The 14,155-nt window shown below is 58.8% G+C and overlaps 1 protein-coding gene across 1 annotated transcript in view; it reads right to left on the bottom strand.

Moving 5' to 3' along the window:
* The window catches only part of Eng (endoglin), a 34,864-nt gene extending 28,489 nt beyond the window's left edge, over positions 1-6,375 (bottom strand). Inside the window, exon 1 of the mRNA XM_048812797.1 lies at positions 5,949-6,375. Within this exon, the coding sequence (XP_048668754.1) occupies positions 5,949-6,339 (391 nt within the window). The 5' untranslated portion in view covers positions 6,340-6,375. The remainder of the gene's footprint in view (positions 1-5,948) is intronic.
* Between the last annotated feature and the right edge of the window lie 7,780 nt (positions 6,376-14,155).

Genomic DNA, 14,155 nt, shown 5'->3' with positions numbered 1-14,155 from the left:
ATATGATATGTCAGAAATTTGTAATGTTTTGAACAACCCACAAAAAAAAAAAAAAAAAGAAGCCCGTCTGAGTCTCCTGCTGAGTATACCAGAGACTGCATAGTGCCCGGGCCTCAGTTTCCCCATCTGCAGACAATCATTATTGCAGAGGCTTCCAAAATGCTTATTGGGAACCGGGCGTGGTGGTCCACATCTGTCACCCCAGAGGCTGGGGAGGCTGAGGCAGGAGGATCACAAGTTCAATTCAACCTCAGCAACTTAGCAAGGCCCCTAAGCAACTTAGCAAAACCCTGTCTCAAATTAAAATATAAAAATATTAAAAAAGGGCTGAGGACATGGCTGAGTGCTCCTGGGAGTCCACCTGGGGGGCTGCCTTGAGGCTCCACCTGAGTTAATTCTTTGCTCTTCGCAGCAGCCTCTAGAGACTGGAGGAAAGTGAAGAGTGGGGGGGGGGGTCGAAGAGTTTGCCCCAGGCTATCAGCGCCTAGGTGGCAGAGCCTGGACTTGAGCCCTGACAGCCAAGCTAGCACCCAGCATACACCTCATGCCTGTGTATCACTGGATGCAGTAACCTGAGTGGCCACAGGTGCTCAGGACACCACTGCTGTGAAGGCTCACTCACGATACAAGGGCAGATCACTTTTGTTCCTAATTTTTTTTTGCTGGGGAGGAAGGTGAGTGCCAGGGATTGAACCCAGAGGCACTTAACCATTGAGCCACATTTCCAGCCCTTTTTATTTTTTAATTTGAGACAGGGCCTAGCTAAATTGCTTCTGGCCTGGCTAAGCTGTGATCCTCCTGCCTCAGCCTCCCGTGCCGCAGGGATGACAGGCATGTGCCAGCACATCTGGCTCAGGGCAGATACCTTTTAACAAGGTCCTTCTTTGCAGAGAAATCTGTCCCCTCTTCAGTTCCCCACCACCCTTCACTCCTTTCAGGGTGCATTGCAACCTCACAGATTTCTCAGCCACGAGTGAGGCCTCCACTCCCCTCTACTCCCGTCTTTCCCACAGTTTCCCAATACCTGTAGGGTCAAGTTCACGTCTGGCAACCCAAAGTGGGGAGTTAGGAAGACCAGGGATCTGGGGATGGGCTGGGGCTCAGTGGCAGAGCGCTTGCCTTACTTGCGTGAGGCCCTGGGTTCGGTCCTCAGCACCACAAAAAATAGATAAATAAAATAAAGATATCGAGTCCAACTACAACCAGAACCTCTGATCCTGAATCTGCCACCTTCCAGCTGCCTTTCCACTCCTCAGTGATGCTACCTGGACCACAAGCTTGATACCTTCCCCAAGGAAGCGGTGAGCATGTCCCTAAGGTGACAGACACACAATGCCACATTGGCTCCTGACGAATGGAGGGCACTCAGGACCCGGCCACTGCCATCACAATTAGGCAAACACAGTCAGTGGGGACACAGGCTTTCCCTGCACACCCAGCTTTCTCCTCATTCTCAACATGGCCTTTCTCAGACTAATAATCACCCTGGGGCTGGCCCCTGGGCCACTTCTCTTCATCTTCAAACCCTGTGGTGAGAGTCTCACTGGAACGACCCCTCCTGTCCTTGGTGCCCCGGTGCCCCGGTGCCTGGCGGCCCTTCCAGAACCACACGCACCCAGGTGTGTTGTTCTGACCGTCTGTGCGTCTGCACTCCCGGTGAGCTTTTCCAGGATGGGGCAAGTGCCACCCACGCTGCGTCCTGGTCACTGGAGCCCAGGCAGGCTGCGCTCACGTGAGGAACGGGTTGGTGGGGCCTGCCTCTCACTCGCTGGAGGACTGGCAGCAAGTCCCTCCACTGTACTAGGACTCAGTCCCCCTGTGGTCCAGGGCAGGGAGAAGAAGGAAGGAACAGGACCCGCTCCAAGCTGCCCTGGGCTCCGTGCTCCAAGGTTCCTTCTGGGGATGAGGCAGAAGAGAGGGCAGGGTGCTGAGGGGCCACTGAGGGTTGAGGCAGGGCCCCGGGGTTGTGCCCGAGGTGGGAGGGCCATCCTGGGGACAGGAGCAGGGGTGGGGTGATCATTGGGCCACAGGAAGCTCGTGGATGGGCTCCCTTGAGGCAGTGCGGTGCAGTGGTTAGGCCCAGGGCTCACGCCCCAGCTGCTCCTTTCTGGTGACCTCCCCTCCCTGCCTGGTCCATCTCCTCCGGGTGCTCAGGGCTCAGGGTGCAGAGGCTGCCTCACAGTGCATACATATGGCCAGAGCCGCGCAGGCATACAGTAAGCCCGGCCTGAGTGTCAGCGGTGTATCTCGTCACCCCACCCTGCGTAGGGGTCGAAGCCGGCCCAGCCCTGGATGTGGGTCCCCCTCAGGCTGTAGAACTGGTGCCCCGAAGCCTGGGGGTGCCCAGGGCCAGGGCGACCAGCTCTCCCAGTCCTCAGAGCCCCGACGCCAGAGGTGAGGGGCAGAAGCTGGGCTCTGGAGCAGGCTGCTGGGGCCGGGACCTGGAGCTGTCACTCAGAGAGAAACTCGATGTCCTTCTCTGAGGTCACAGGAGAGTTAGTCGTCCCCCTCTCACCTAGATCCACCAAAAATGGAGTGAAGGGACCAGGCCTGTCTTCCAAGGGCCCAGGGAAGACTCACAGGCGACCCGGAGCCAGTCCCTCTGTCCCTCAGTGGGAGGCGCGGGACAGTCTTCGTGGTCACATGGCTACCCCCCAGGCCGCACGCCCAGCTCACACTGCTCCTCTCCATCCTCTCCCCTGGCAAGTGCGGACCTGCCCCAGAGTCCAGCTGGAAGAAGAGGGTGTCTGTCCTGTGTCACCGTCTGCTCTGCCACGAGTCCCAGACCCTGCCAGGTGGCCGGCACATGGAGGCCCCGAGGCACAGCTCTGCCCCGTCCTCGGGCAAACCCTCACACGCTGCTTCTGCTTCGGAAACACTGCTCCATCCAGCCACCCAGCTCGGCCGGCCCGGCACCCGCTCCTGGGACCCCATCCAAGGGAAATAACCCGAAACACAGGAAGAGTGCACGAACCCAAACGTGCCTCGGTGGTATTTATAACCAAAACGAAGGGAAAACACCTAAATAGTCACCAATGAGGGAGTCACTGGGCAAACGATGGCACGTGGGAGGGACAGAATATTCTAGAACTGCAATAGGGATGCGTATGGAGCCCACAGGACAACATGGAAACCTCTGGGGACACAAGAAGGGCACACAAGACCCCCAAATATTAATCTGCCTGGATTAAAATTATCTTAAAAATCTCAACAGACAGGGCCGGGGATGTGGCTCAAGTGGTAGCGCGCTCGCCTGGCATGTGTGAGGCACTGGGTTCGATTCTCAGCACCACATAAAAATAAAATGGAGATATTGTGTCCACCTTAAAAAAAATAAAAATTAAAAATAAATATTAAAAATAAAATCTCAACAGAGAGCAGTCAGCAACTCACCAATCTCTCCCCGTGCCTGGGAGTTTGAGGTGATTGGTTTCTTTCTTGCCTATTTTCTTTACTCTTGACTTTTCTTCCATTTTTTTTCCTTCTGTATTGTGGGCTGGGGTGGACCCAGGGCCCCACACGGCCAGGCAAGTGTTTGACCACTGGGCTACCCTCCCAGCTCTCCACCCCCGTCTCCTTTCTTCGAGGGGCAGACTGAAGCAAACAGAAGGTTAAAGGCTCTTTAAAAATCTCTACATGCTTGTTCTTAAAAAATAAAAATCAACATGACAGAAAAATGTGTCTGAGGAAGTCCCCCACGCTGCAGAATAGTCACATGGGTGGACATCCTTCCAGAATTTTCCCTAGGCATTATCACCCTTCTGTTGTAGAGGAATGGAATTGCTGAGGGGCTCCTAGCAGCCTGTTCCAGACACCTGTCTATCCAGCCCCGGCCGCAGATGCACAGATCCGCCCGCCCATCATGTCCCACCGCTTCATGATTTATTGAACAGGGCCCTGTTGATGGACTTTGAGGTGGCGTCCAGTGTCCAGTGGCTGGGGCATACAAAGACGTACCGACCAGGATCACAGCTGGCCTTTATCCCCTCCATCTGAATGACAGTGCCTGCTTGCCCTCTGCCGCTGGAGATCTGGGTCTGCCCTGGCCCAGGCCCCCATCTGCCCTCCATGGTGGGTCCCGGTGGCCCAGACTGCGAGTGAGCCAGGCTGGATGCTCGTGACGCCCTTAAGCCAGTGAGCCCAGGGGTCCTGACCCTGCTCTTCCCGGGTGCAGGTGGATACCGTTCCCATTTTGGAAAATGGTCGTTACACGTGACTTTATTAAAACTTAAATTATACAAACTTATAATTCAGGAAATTGTATATTTTGCAAAAGGTAATAAATATCAAAATTCCCTCCTAGTTATTTTACTCAGCTTATTTATTCCTATGGCCCTGAGGTCATTTGCACCTAGAGTCTGTGGGCAAGTCCCAGGTCATGGTGCCCCTGAGCTCTGCCACCCCTCTCTGACAGACGAGATGAGGTTGGAGTCAGCCCCGAGGGCGTGTGCACACCCCGAGGGGACGGACAGGTGCTGCGGACCAGGTCTCGCCCACCCACCTCCACTGCTGACCCTCTGCCCCGAGTCACTGCCTTTGATCCCATAAAACCAGGCCCGAGCAGCGCGGGACTTCTTCTAAGCAGGAAGAGGAAGAGCGCTGGAGGCACATCCTGGAGCTCAGGTGGGCCTCTGTCTCAGCTCTGCGGACTTGGCAGGTCAATGCCTCCATTTTCTCTTCTACGAAATGCGGTGACAATGGCAACCATCTTGCAGGGCCATGGGGACCCTTATCAAGTGGGGTTCCCCTATCATACATGGTGGGGAGCAAATGTTCTGGGTAACCACAGGCCCGGAGTCAAATCCCTGCCAAGTCACTTAGTGTCTCTGAGACTCCGTTTCTAGTGTATCAGTGAGGTCGCAAGAGCTCGACTGTTAGGGACTTCAGGATCCTGGGTTGGGCTGGGATGTGGCTCAGCTCGTGCAGCATGTGTGAGGCCCTGGGCTCCACCACCAGGACCACGGAAATAATGAATTAACAAAATTAACAAAATGGGGGGGTGAAGGAGGTGGGGAGGGGGTGTCTGAAACTGCCTCTGCCCCCCACCCCTTCTCCCATTCTCGGCTCCCTGCTGGCCTCCCCCGAGACCTGTGAGGAAGCCCCTGGATGGTGCACGGGTGGGTGAGGGGCCAGGGTGAGGGGTAGCTGAGGGGCAGGACAAAGCAGGGGTCCACAGAGTGGGGCACGGGCTGGGGATCAGCAACTCCTCAGGACCTCTCCTCTGGTCAGTTTTGAAGGCCACATGGGTCATGACCCTTTGAGAAAACCCCAGGCCAAGGAGCCCCAGCAGAACCCTGGCCCGGGTCTGCACCCTCTTGGGGAGCAGGAGAGGGAGACGGGAGAGCAGGGACTGTAGTCTTGGCCTGGGCACCCTAAAGACCCGGGACAGTAGAGGAATTTACAGCTAGTAACCAAACAACAGCAGTGACAATAACAGACACCTCCGGCAAGCATGAGCTCACCCCACCTTCGCCACAGCCCGGAGGGGAACTTTGTTACCCACCACACTTCGCTCAGAGGCCCAAAGGTGGACCCCCAAATCACACTTCAAGGAAGTAACAAGGTGAGGTTTGAACGCAGAACCCGAGATCGTTCCCACACATTCCTTAGATGGGAAGCTCAAGGCCCAGAGAGGGTTGGGAACCCTCCTGGGCTGCACAGAATTCTGGAACCTGGACTTCCAGGGCAGAGCTGGACACAGCAGGGGGGACAGAACCCAGGGATCAAGGTCAAGATAGATAACTTGCCCTACTGTGTCCAAAACATTAATGCTGAAAGTCCCTCCCCCCGAGAAACCCCTTAGTCTCAGCAAACTGGGATTGTTGGTCCCCCTCTCCCAAAACCACCAGGAAGGCTCCCTGAGCTTGAGCCGAGCACGTGTGGGAGGCCGGGACACCTGGGGCTGGGCCTGGGGCTGGGCCTCCCCACCCAGGTCCTTGGGCACTTACTCGTGGGGCCGAAACTGCAGGCGGCCAGCAGCAGGGCAGTGACCAGGGGGAGCGTTCCTCGGTCCATGCTGTCCACCCGGGAGTCTGTGCGCTGGGCCTTATCCAGTGTCCAGGGGCAGGGCTGCAGGTGGGCGCCGGGGCCGGCGTGGGCTCGCACGGGGACCCGAGGGGAGCAGGCGGCCGGAGCAACGACGTCCCTGCTCCAGCCTTCTGGGGTGGTGGCCAAGGGGCAGGAGAAGTGGACAAGAGAATTAAAACCGGGCCGGGGCTCCTGGCCGACCGGTGGCGGGGAGAGGGTGCTGGGCTGGCTTGGACAGCAGCAGGCCTGGCCGGGGACGCGGCGCGGATGGAAGCTGGGGTCTGACCCTCGCTGTGCGGAGCTGTGGCTCATCCAGCCCGGCCCAGGGAGGCAGGAAATGCGCTTCCTTAGAGAAGGGGCCGGGCCAGGCGGCCTGCCAGGCGGGTAGAGGAAGTGCCACAGGCTTTGTCGCTGGGTGGGGGGCCCTGGGATGGGGGAGGCGGTGTGGGGGAGGGCCCAGCTCCAGGCTCATCTCCCCACACACCCCAGATGCACTCTGTGGGGGTCATCTGGCCACCCCACAAATGAACAGTCAGCCCACAGCCCCAGAGGTGCGCTTTCAGGGGCCAGGCCTTGGCTGAAGCCACCCGCCCGCGGGCACTCGCAACCCACAGGCTGGGTGTTCCCATTTTGCAGATCAGAAACCCGAGGAGAGGAGAGAGCTACTGGGGGAGTGTGGTGGGGCTGGGGTTCCCACAGGTCTTGGGCACCAAAGCCAGTCTGCGAAATGCCCTGGGCGGCTACCCTTGTTTAGGGCCTGAGATGGGGAAGGAACGTTTCACGCTGTCAGCAAATCAGCTGGGGCTTGGGGTCTCTGGGCCCAGAGAGAACAGAGGACCTGCCCGGGCCACACATTTTGTGTCTAACCACCCACTGCCCCACGGGCAAAAGACAGGCCCAAACCAAGGAGACACCAACTTTCAGGACATTTCTGAAGTCCGCTGGCCCAGGAGTCAAACCTGCTCTGAGCTGGGAGTGCTGGGCCCTCGACCCCCAGCCTCCTGGTGCCACCTTCTCCCAGCTGTGGTGAGGTCTCCAGGGTCGGGGCACTAGGGTGCGGAGCCCTAGGCTGGTATGCAGGAGGTGCTCATGCACTGTGCTCCCTGAACCAGGGTATGATCCCAGATCTGCCCCACGTTCACTCTGCAAATCGTAAGAACCTACTATATGTCTGCCATGGTGCCAATCACGGGCCCAGGAGAGCCAGAGGGGGAAGCCTGAGCTGCCCCGGAGGGTGGCATGTAGGCCCGCCCTTTGAGGGCCCTGGGTGAGTTGGCCAGAAAAGAGGGGCGAGGAGGGTGTATCAGCCTGGGGGACCAGCCTGGGCAAAGGACAGAGGCAGGAAGTTGTCAGACTACTGTGGGACAAGCAGGGGTGTGGTGGGGACAGGGAGACTCTGACTCTGCTCTGGAAGGGCCTTGGATGTCTGCACTTTACCCGGAGTGTTCTTGAGCTGAAGCACGCTGGCCGAGCTGGGCTCTGGGTGCAGGACCCCAGTGAGAGGAAGCCAGGGTCATCTTCCCTCTGTGCCCGTCCTCATCACAGACGGAGAAGTGAAGGCCCGGGAGGGAGAAGGCTGGAGCCCTGGGAGCCACAGGGGCAGGGGTTGGCCCGGGCCCTTCCCCGCTTGCTGGCCTGCCCCAGTGACCAGAGCAGGCCAGGAGCTGGTCTCCGAGGGAGATGACAGGGCAGGAAGGCCGGGTGTGGCTGCCCGGGTGGGTCGGGAGGGTTGCTCTCCCAGCCAGCTCCCTGCAGCATGGGCGCGGGGGTCAAGGGTCCCCTCCTGGCCGGCAGGCCACGTGGGTGGTGGCGGCCCCCTGCCTTTGGCCGCCCGTGGAGGCAGAGCAGAGGGCATCTCCAGGCAGACGCTGCTTAGTGAGGAAGGACGGGGGCTTGAGGTTCCCCAGGCCCCAGCGGGGTCAGGGGACAGTTAACCCAGCCCTGGGGCTGAGCCCTAGGTGCCCGGCCCGCCCTAGGCGTTCACCTTATCAGCCCCGAGTCCTCCCAGCCACCGCCGGGTGCAGTAGGCCCTCCTTTCACAGAACGGGAACTTGAGGATCCCTGAGATTTAAGTGAACCCTGGCTGGGACCTGGAGACCCCAGGGCCGCCTTCCCCGCCACCTCTGCCTGAGCCTGTTTGGAGCGAGTGCAGGGGCTGGGGTATCACAGGGTGGGGACATCGCTGTCTAGGTGGGGTGTGGGGCGGTACCAGGGACCCCTCGAACCTCCCCCCTTCTTTGCACACTGCACAGTCTACCTCACCAGACTCTACACAGCACCCAGAGGACTGCAGAGAAAGCAGGAGAGATTCAAGGTAGACACAAGAAGAAACTGGCAGAAAACCAAGGAGAGAAATCCAGTAGGCCCCAAAGGGCCTGAGCCCTGACCAGGGGAAGAGATCGGGAGCCCCAGGAGCTGGAGGGCTGGCCGAGGAGGGCAGGTCACCTCTAGCTCCTGAGCGCCCCAGCCTGGGTGGGGTCCCGCCACGGGTGTCTGCCTTCCACTGAAGTCCCAGGAGGGCAGGGACTTTGGTGTCCTCTCCACCGCTGCGTCCCTCACAGAGCCCGGGGCCTTCTGCCCAGGAGATATATTTGTGGGAAGCGTGAGGTCCCTGGAAGCTGGGGCAGGGGTGAGGGTCGGGGAAACTGAGGCAGGGAGCGCGGCCTTGCTCCTGGCAGTAGAGGCCTGACCGGGGCCGGCTGTTCTACCCCAGAGAGCTTAGTGCTCAGGTGGCCTGTGACCAGGGCCACCTCGGGCTACCGTCCTCCATTTGTCCCCACAGGCACTCTCCATCCTGGGGACACCCACCTTCCCACCCACCCTACCCCGACGGTCGGAGAGAAGAGTGGAAGGGCCCCCACCCTCAGGCCCTGCCTGCAGGGTCCCAGCAGATCCCTGGCCCCGGTGGCCTGGGCTGGCCCTCTCGGGGTAATCAGCTCCTGTCCTCGCCCTTCAGGCTGACGGTGGTCCCGCCCCAGGCCACTGCCAGCCCCGGGGTCCACACAGTCCCTTGTGGTCCCGACACCCTGCCCACACCTGTGGGAAGAGCCCCCTCCCCAGACCCCCCGGGAGCATGCCATCTGTTTCCTGCTGGGGCTCTGGTACAGATGTCTTCAGGTGCCGCCCATCCACACGCCAGGGGACACATGGCCACCGGCCAGGCCTGTGCCTGGGCCCCACCGTGGGCAGATGCTCACATGCTGCTCCTTCCTCCTCCCGGCCGGCTGGGAGGCCTGGGCCGCAGGAAGGGATGCAGCACGTCTACCCTGGCCCCTGGCCACCGAAGGAATTCCAGGCGGCCCCCAGGGACCCCCGGGCGGCTGTCCGGCTCCAGCACGGGCCTGGAGCCAGGGGCTGTTGACAACAGCAGGGCCAGATCCACACGGGCAGAGGGAAGAGAGAGGTGGACGGGGGTCTGGATACCCGGCGCTGCCCTGCGCGGGCCGGGGCCCCGGGCAAGACCTTTCTAGTTTCTGGGCCTCAGTTTCTTCTTCTGCACAATGGGAGGGCAGCCTCCTGGCCTGGAGGAGTGCAGATGGCCAAACAAGAACAGGAACCACTCCACCACGTGTCTGCTGTCCCTGTGCCAAGTGCCACTTCACAGCCACCCCAGTGGGCCAGGACCGTCATGTCCCCACCTCACAGTGGAGGGACAGTCTCAGGTGTGCAAGGCCGTGGGCTGAGGAGAGGGAGAGGGAGAAAATAACGCAGACTCCAGCTTTTCTTCCCTTGACTTCTAGAACATTCTGTCCCGGTTTCCCTCCCACCTCCCTGCTCACCTTATCTCTATCTTCACCGGCTCTTCCTCACCCGGCCCCAGATGGCTCCTGAGCCCCTTCCCTTCTCTGTTGACTCTCACTCCCAAATCAGGTTTTCTCAGACCTTTACGACCCTGACGTCATGTCCCAGCACGAGACAAATAATCCCGGGCTCAGGCTGATAACGGGAGGACGTGTGACCTGTCTGGACCTTTGGGACTCGAGCCCTCCCTGCGCCCACCAGCGGGTCTTGGCTGTAAGCTCCGCAGGGGTGGCGGGTGGCCCGCAGCCTGGTCGCAGGCCATCTTCCAGATCTCGGTACAGGGCAGACCCTCAGGCCCTGCGTCAGACCTGCGTTTTCTCAAGGTCCCCGGGGGATTCCTGTTCCTGCTGACGTTTGGGACGTGCTATTTCTGGTGACCTCAGCCAGGTAAACAGCCTCACATCCCATCTGTCGTCCTGACTGGTCGCCTCCGACCTCACGTGCCCACCTCTGGGCTCCGTCCCTCGCTGGGATGTGCTCACTTGGGGTCTCCTCCTCTGGGCTGGGCCCCGTTCACTGGAATCAACTCTGACTCCCTCGCGCCCGCCCCCCGCGCCCTGGCAGGTGCTCCCTCAAGCCCCCAGGTCTCCAGGTTTGCGGACCCTGGCGGCTTCTTATCCCCCATGGCCACTGTCCTCTGGGAATATTGCCATTGTCTCCTTACCAAGCTCTGCCTGCCCCTTCCCTTGCCCCGACATTTCTCCATTCTGCCAGGGAACCTGTTCCAGCCAAGTCAGGCTCCACCCCACTCTGCCCTGTTGCCCTCCACTGGCACCTCACTCAGAGTAAAAGCCAGAGTGGGTTCTCAAATGGCCAGTGAGCTCCCCTGCCCCTCTTCAAACTCACCTGCTCTTCTCCCCCTGGCTCACCCCACTCCAGCCACACTGGCCCATGGCTGTTCCCTGAAGATGCCAAGCATCTGCCCACCTCAGGGCCTTGGCATGTGCTGCTTTACTCCCTGAACACTCTGTAGCTGTGGGGCTTGCTCCCTCACCCTTTAAGTCTCTGATCAAACATCACAAGGTCAGAGAGGCCTTCCCAGACCATTTAAAATGGCCTCTCCTCCTGCTAGCCACTCTGGGTGGCGTATCACCAGCTGACATGCAGACGTTCTGTGTGTCTCCTCTTCTACAACAGAAGGGTCATAAAGGAAGGATCCCATCACTTGGAGAAGTACCTGGCCCTTGGCAGGTGTTCAGTAGATGCTTGTATAATAAATGATGCTGGCTGACAGCCCAGGTTTCCTAGGTGATGACCCTGAGTTCCCGGGGCATGGCAGGTGGCATTCTGGGCCCAGGCGCGGGGTCTCTGAAGAAGGGGAGTGTCTCTCCAAGAATCCAGGCGGATCCCAGGGGTCCCCCTGTATGCTGCTCTGTGCTGGAAGAGCAGAGCCCCCCAAGCAGTCTTCCCCAGGGAAGAGGCCTAGGAACCTACTGCCTCCAGACCCTGGGCAATGGTGGCCCTCCTGATGACACGGCCCCATCTAGGAGGCAGACGGTCCACTGGGCCAGGGTTCCAGAACCACTGAGTTGTAAGGACTCTGGGTTCATGGAAAGGGAAACTGAGGCTCAAGAGGGACTGACACTGGGTAAGTCACGGGGCAACACAGGTAGGACACCTGGCCCTCAGGAAGGAAGCCAGAGCCAGCAAGGCCAGCACGGGTCTAGCCCGCTGTGTGACCTGGGCAAGCCATTCAACCTCTCTGGGCCCCCTTCCCCAGAGAGGAAGCCTGTGCTCACAGGCCGCGCAAGTCCAGTCGGGCTCCTGGCCCCCACCCTTCCAGAGCCCCCCCAGCGTGGAGCCGCCAGGCCTTCCTGTTTACTCGAGGCCCCTCTTGCGGCTGGGAGGCGACAGCCTTGGCCTCCTCTGCTCCCAGCTTCCTTCCTCTCCCACTTCAGTGCCTCCGGCCGCGGCCCTTGGGACCCCAGAGGCCAAGACATGGAGGTGCAGTCCGGGGGGCATCTAAGGCCACCACCCCAGCCCTGCCCAGGAGCACGCCCTCGCTGAGACTCCCCGTGATAGAGGCATCAATTCCTCCTGCTTCTTAGAATGTCCCCGCACCTTGGAACAAGCCACGCCAGAAGTGTCCCTAGAAACCAGAAGAGTGACTTCATTAAGGACCTCTCGACCCATACCTGCCACGCCCACCTCAGTCCGAGGGGATGCACAGCCGACCCCAGGAAGGACCCTCCTCCTGCTTCCCTGGCCCCTCTGGTCCTTCCTCGCTGACACTGTCTTCCTGAGCCGTCGCAGAGCAGCCGCTGTGGCCTGAGGACCAGTGGCTGGGCGCCACCATCCCACCCAGACCTGCCCCGTCAGCCCCTGTGCCTGAGGCTGAAGTTCAAGGCCAGTCTCAGCAAGTCGGCGAGATCCTATCTTGAAGTGAAAGCTAAAAGGGGCTGGGGATGTGGCCGTGGTCCAGCAGCCCCGGGTCCAGCCCCCAGCGCAGCCCAAACAGCTCCCGGGGAGACTGCATGAGCCGCCCACCCGCCTCCCGCCTGCTCCGAACCCCTGGTCCTCCTTGTCCCTTAGGCTTAACCTGAACCTGCGCGGCCTTTCCAACTCCTGCCCGTCCCCAGGGAGGACAAGGACGAGGAGCAAGTTAAAGGGCCCCAGGAGGGAGCAGGAGGCGAGCCGGAAGAGGACTTGTCCTAAGACAACTGGTCCCTTCCCTGCTGTCCCAGATTAAAGGAGAGGGACGCCATTTGAAAGGCTGAGGCAGGAGGGTCTCGTGTTCAAGGTCAGCCTGGGCAAACAGCAAGACCCTGTCTCAGAATCAAATTTAAAAAAGGACTAGAGAGGAGGCTTGGTGGTCGAGCATCTTTCTAGGATGTGGAAGGCCCCGGATTCCACCCGCAGCATCGAGAGAGAGAGAGAGAGAGAGAGAGAGAGAGAGAGAGAGAGAGAGAGATTTGCCCAGTGTCACTAAATGGTCCTGGTTTCAACAAACCAGCTACAGACACTGTTTGGGAAACTGGAAAAAATTGCACAGGACTAAGTTTGGGTGACACAGTGACCGTGCTGACCTAGCCGTCCATGGTGACTTAGGGAAGGCTCTTAGTCTTCAGAGAGGCATCCTGAAGCCACATTGCAGGGGGGACGTTTCTTCACAGCTTTTACTTACTGTACAACCCTTCGGCAAAAGTAGAACAAGGAAGAGAGGAGAAGTGCCACTTGCCAAACGTTGGTGATGGTTTCGTGGATATTCATTCCATTTTTTTTCTCAGTTTGTTTGATGTCTTTGTTAAAATAACAAACAAAAACATAAATCACTTTTGTGTGTGTGTGTGTGTGTGTGTGCGGTGCTGGAATCAAGCCAGAGCCCTGTGCAAGCTGGGTGCATGCTCTACCACTGAGCCGCACCCCAGCCCTCTTTATTTTCTTATTATTTAGGGGTGTTCTGCCACAGAGCTATGTCCCCCAGTCCTTTTAATTTAATTAATTAATGTATCTATTTTTGAGACTGTGTCTCCTAACTTTCTGAGGCTGGCCTCCAACTTGTGATCCTCCTGCCTCAGCCTCCCACGTAGCTGGGATTACAGGTGTGCACCACTTGTTCAGCTAAAACCACCTCTTTCTGAGACTCCCATTGCCCTTAGGAGAAAAGTCAGACACTCGAGTCAGCATTCAAGTCCTTTCAGGTCTGCACCCTACAACACGCCTGGTTTGTCTCCTGCTCTCGCACGGCCCCCTGAGCCTCAACCCTCGCACACCAACAGGACTTCTCCACTGCTAGGCTCTACAGGACTGTCCCACTGTCTTTCTGTGCCGTCTGTCCTGTATTGAACTGCCGCTACCTTCAAGGCCCCAGAGCTCCAGCTCAAGGGATCCCCTGCTGCTGGGTCCCTCTGACCTCTGGTCTGGTTGAGTCGCAGCAGGGGATCCTGTGCCCCTGGGTTTCCCCTGCTCTGGGAACCGCATGGCAGCAGCCTGGGGGCTTATGAGCCTCTGTGACCAGCATGGCAGGTGCTCCAGAATGTTTGCCGGCTGAGGGATAGGCACACCCCAGGCTCTGGGGCGGGGGAGGGGCAGTGGGGGTGAGGACGGGAGCGGGGGGGGGGGGGGGTCGGAGGTGACGTGCGGGTTTTAACTGTAGACTGAAGTTTTCAGCAAAGAGGAATCTGGATTCATATCTATGAGACAATTTTTTTTTAATTTAGACATGGAATCAGTATTTTGTGTAGAAGATATTCAGAAATTGGATGGTTTTGGCTGTTTACATCAGTTTTCCATTTTTTTTTAAGAGAGAGAGAGAGAGAGAATTTTAATATTTATTTTTTAGTTATTGGCGGACACAACATCTTTGTTTGTATGTGGTGCTGAGGCT

Source organism: Marmota marmota, unplaced genomic scaffold (genome assembly GCF_001458135.2).
Source record: "Marmota marmota marmota unplaced genomic scaffold, marMar, whole genome shotgun sequence".
In the NCBI taxonomy this organism is placed as follows: Eukaryota; Metazoa; Chordata; class Mammalia; order Rodentia; family Sciuridae; genus Marmota; species Marmota marmota.
The sequence above is the reverse complement of the archived record's forward strand: the minus strand, read 5'-3'. Positions and strand labels throughout refer to the sequence as shown.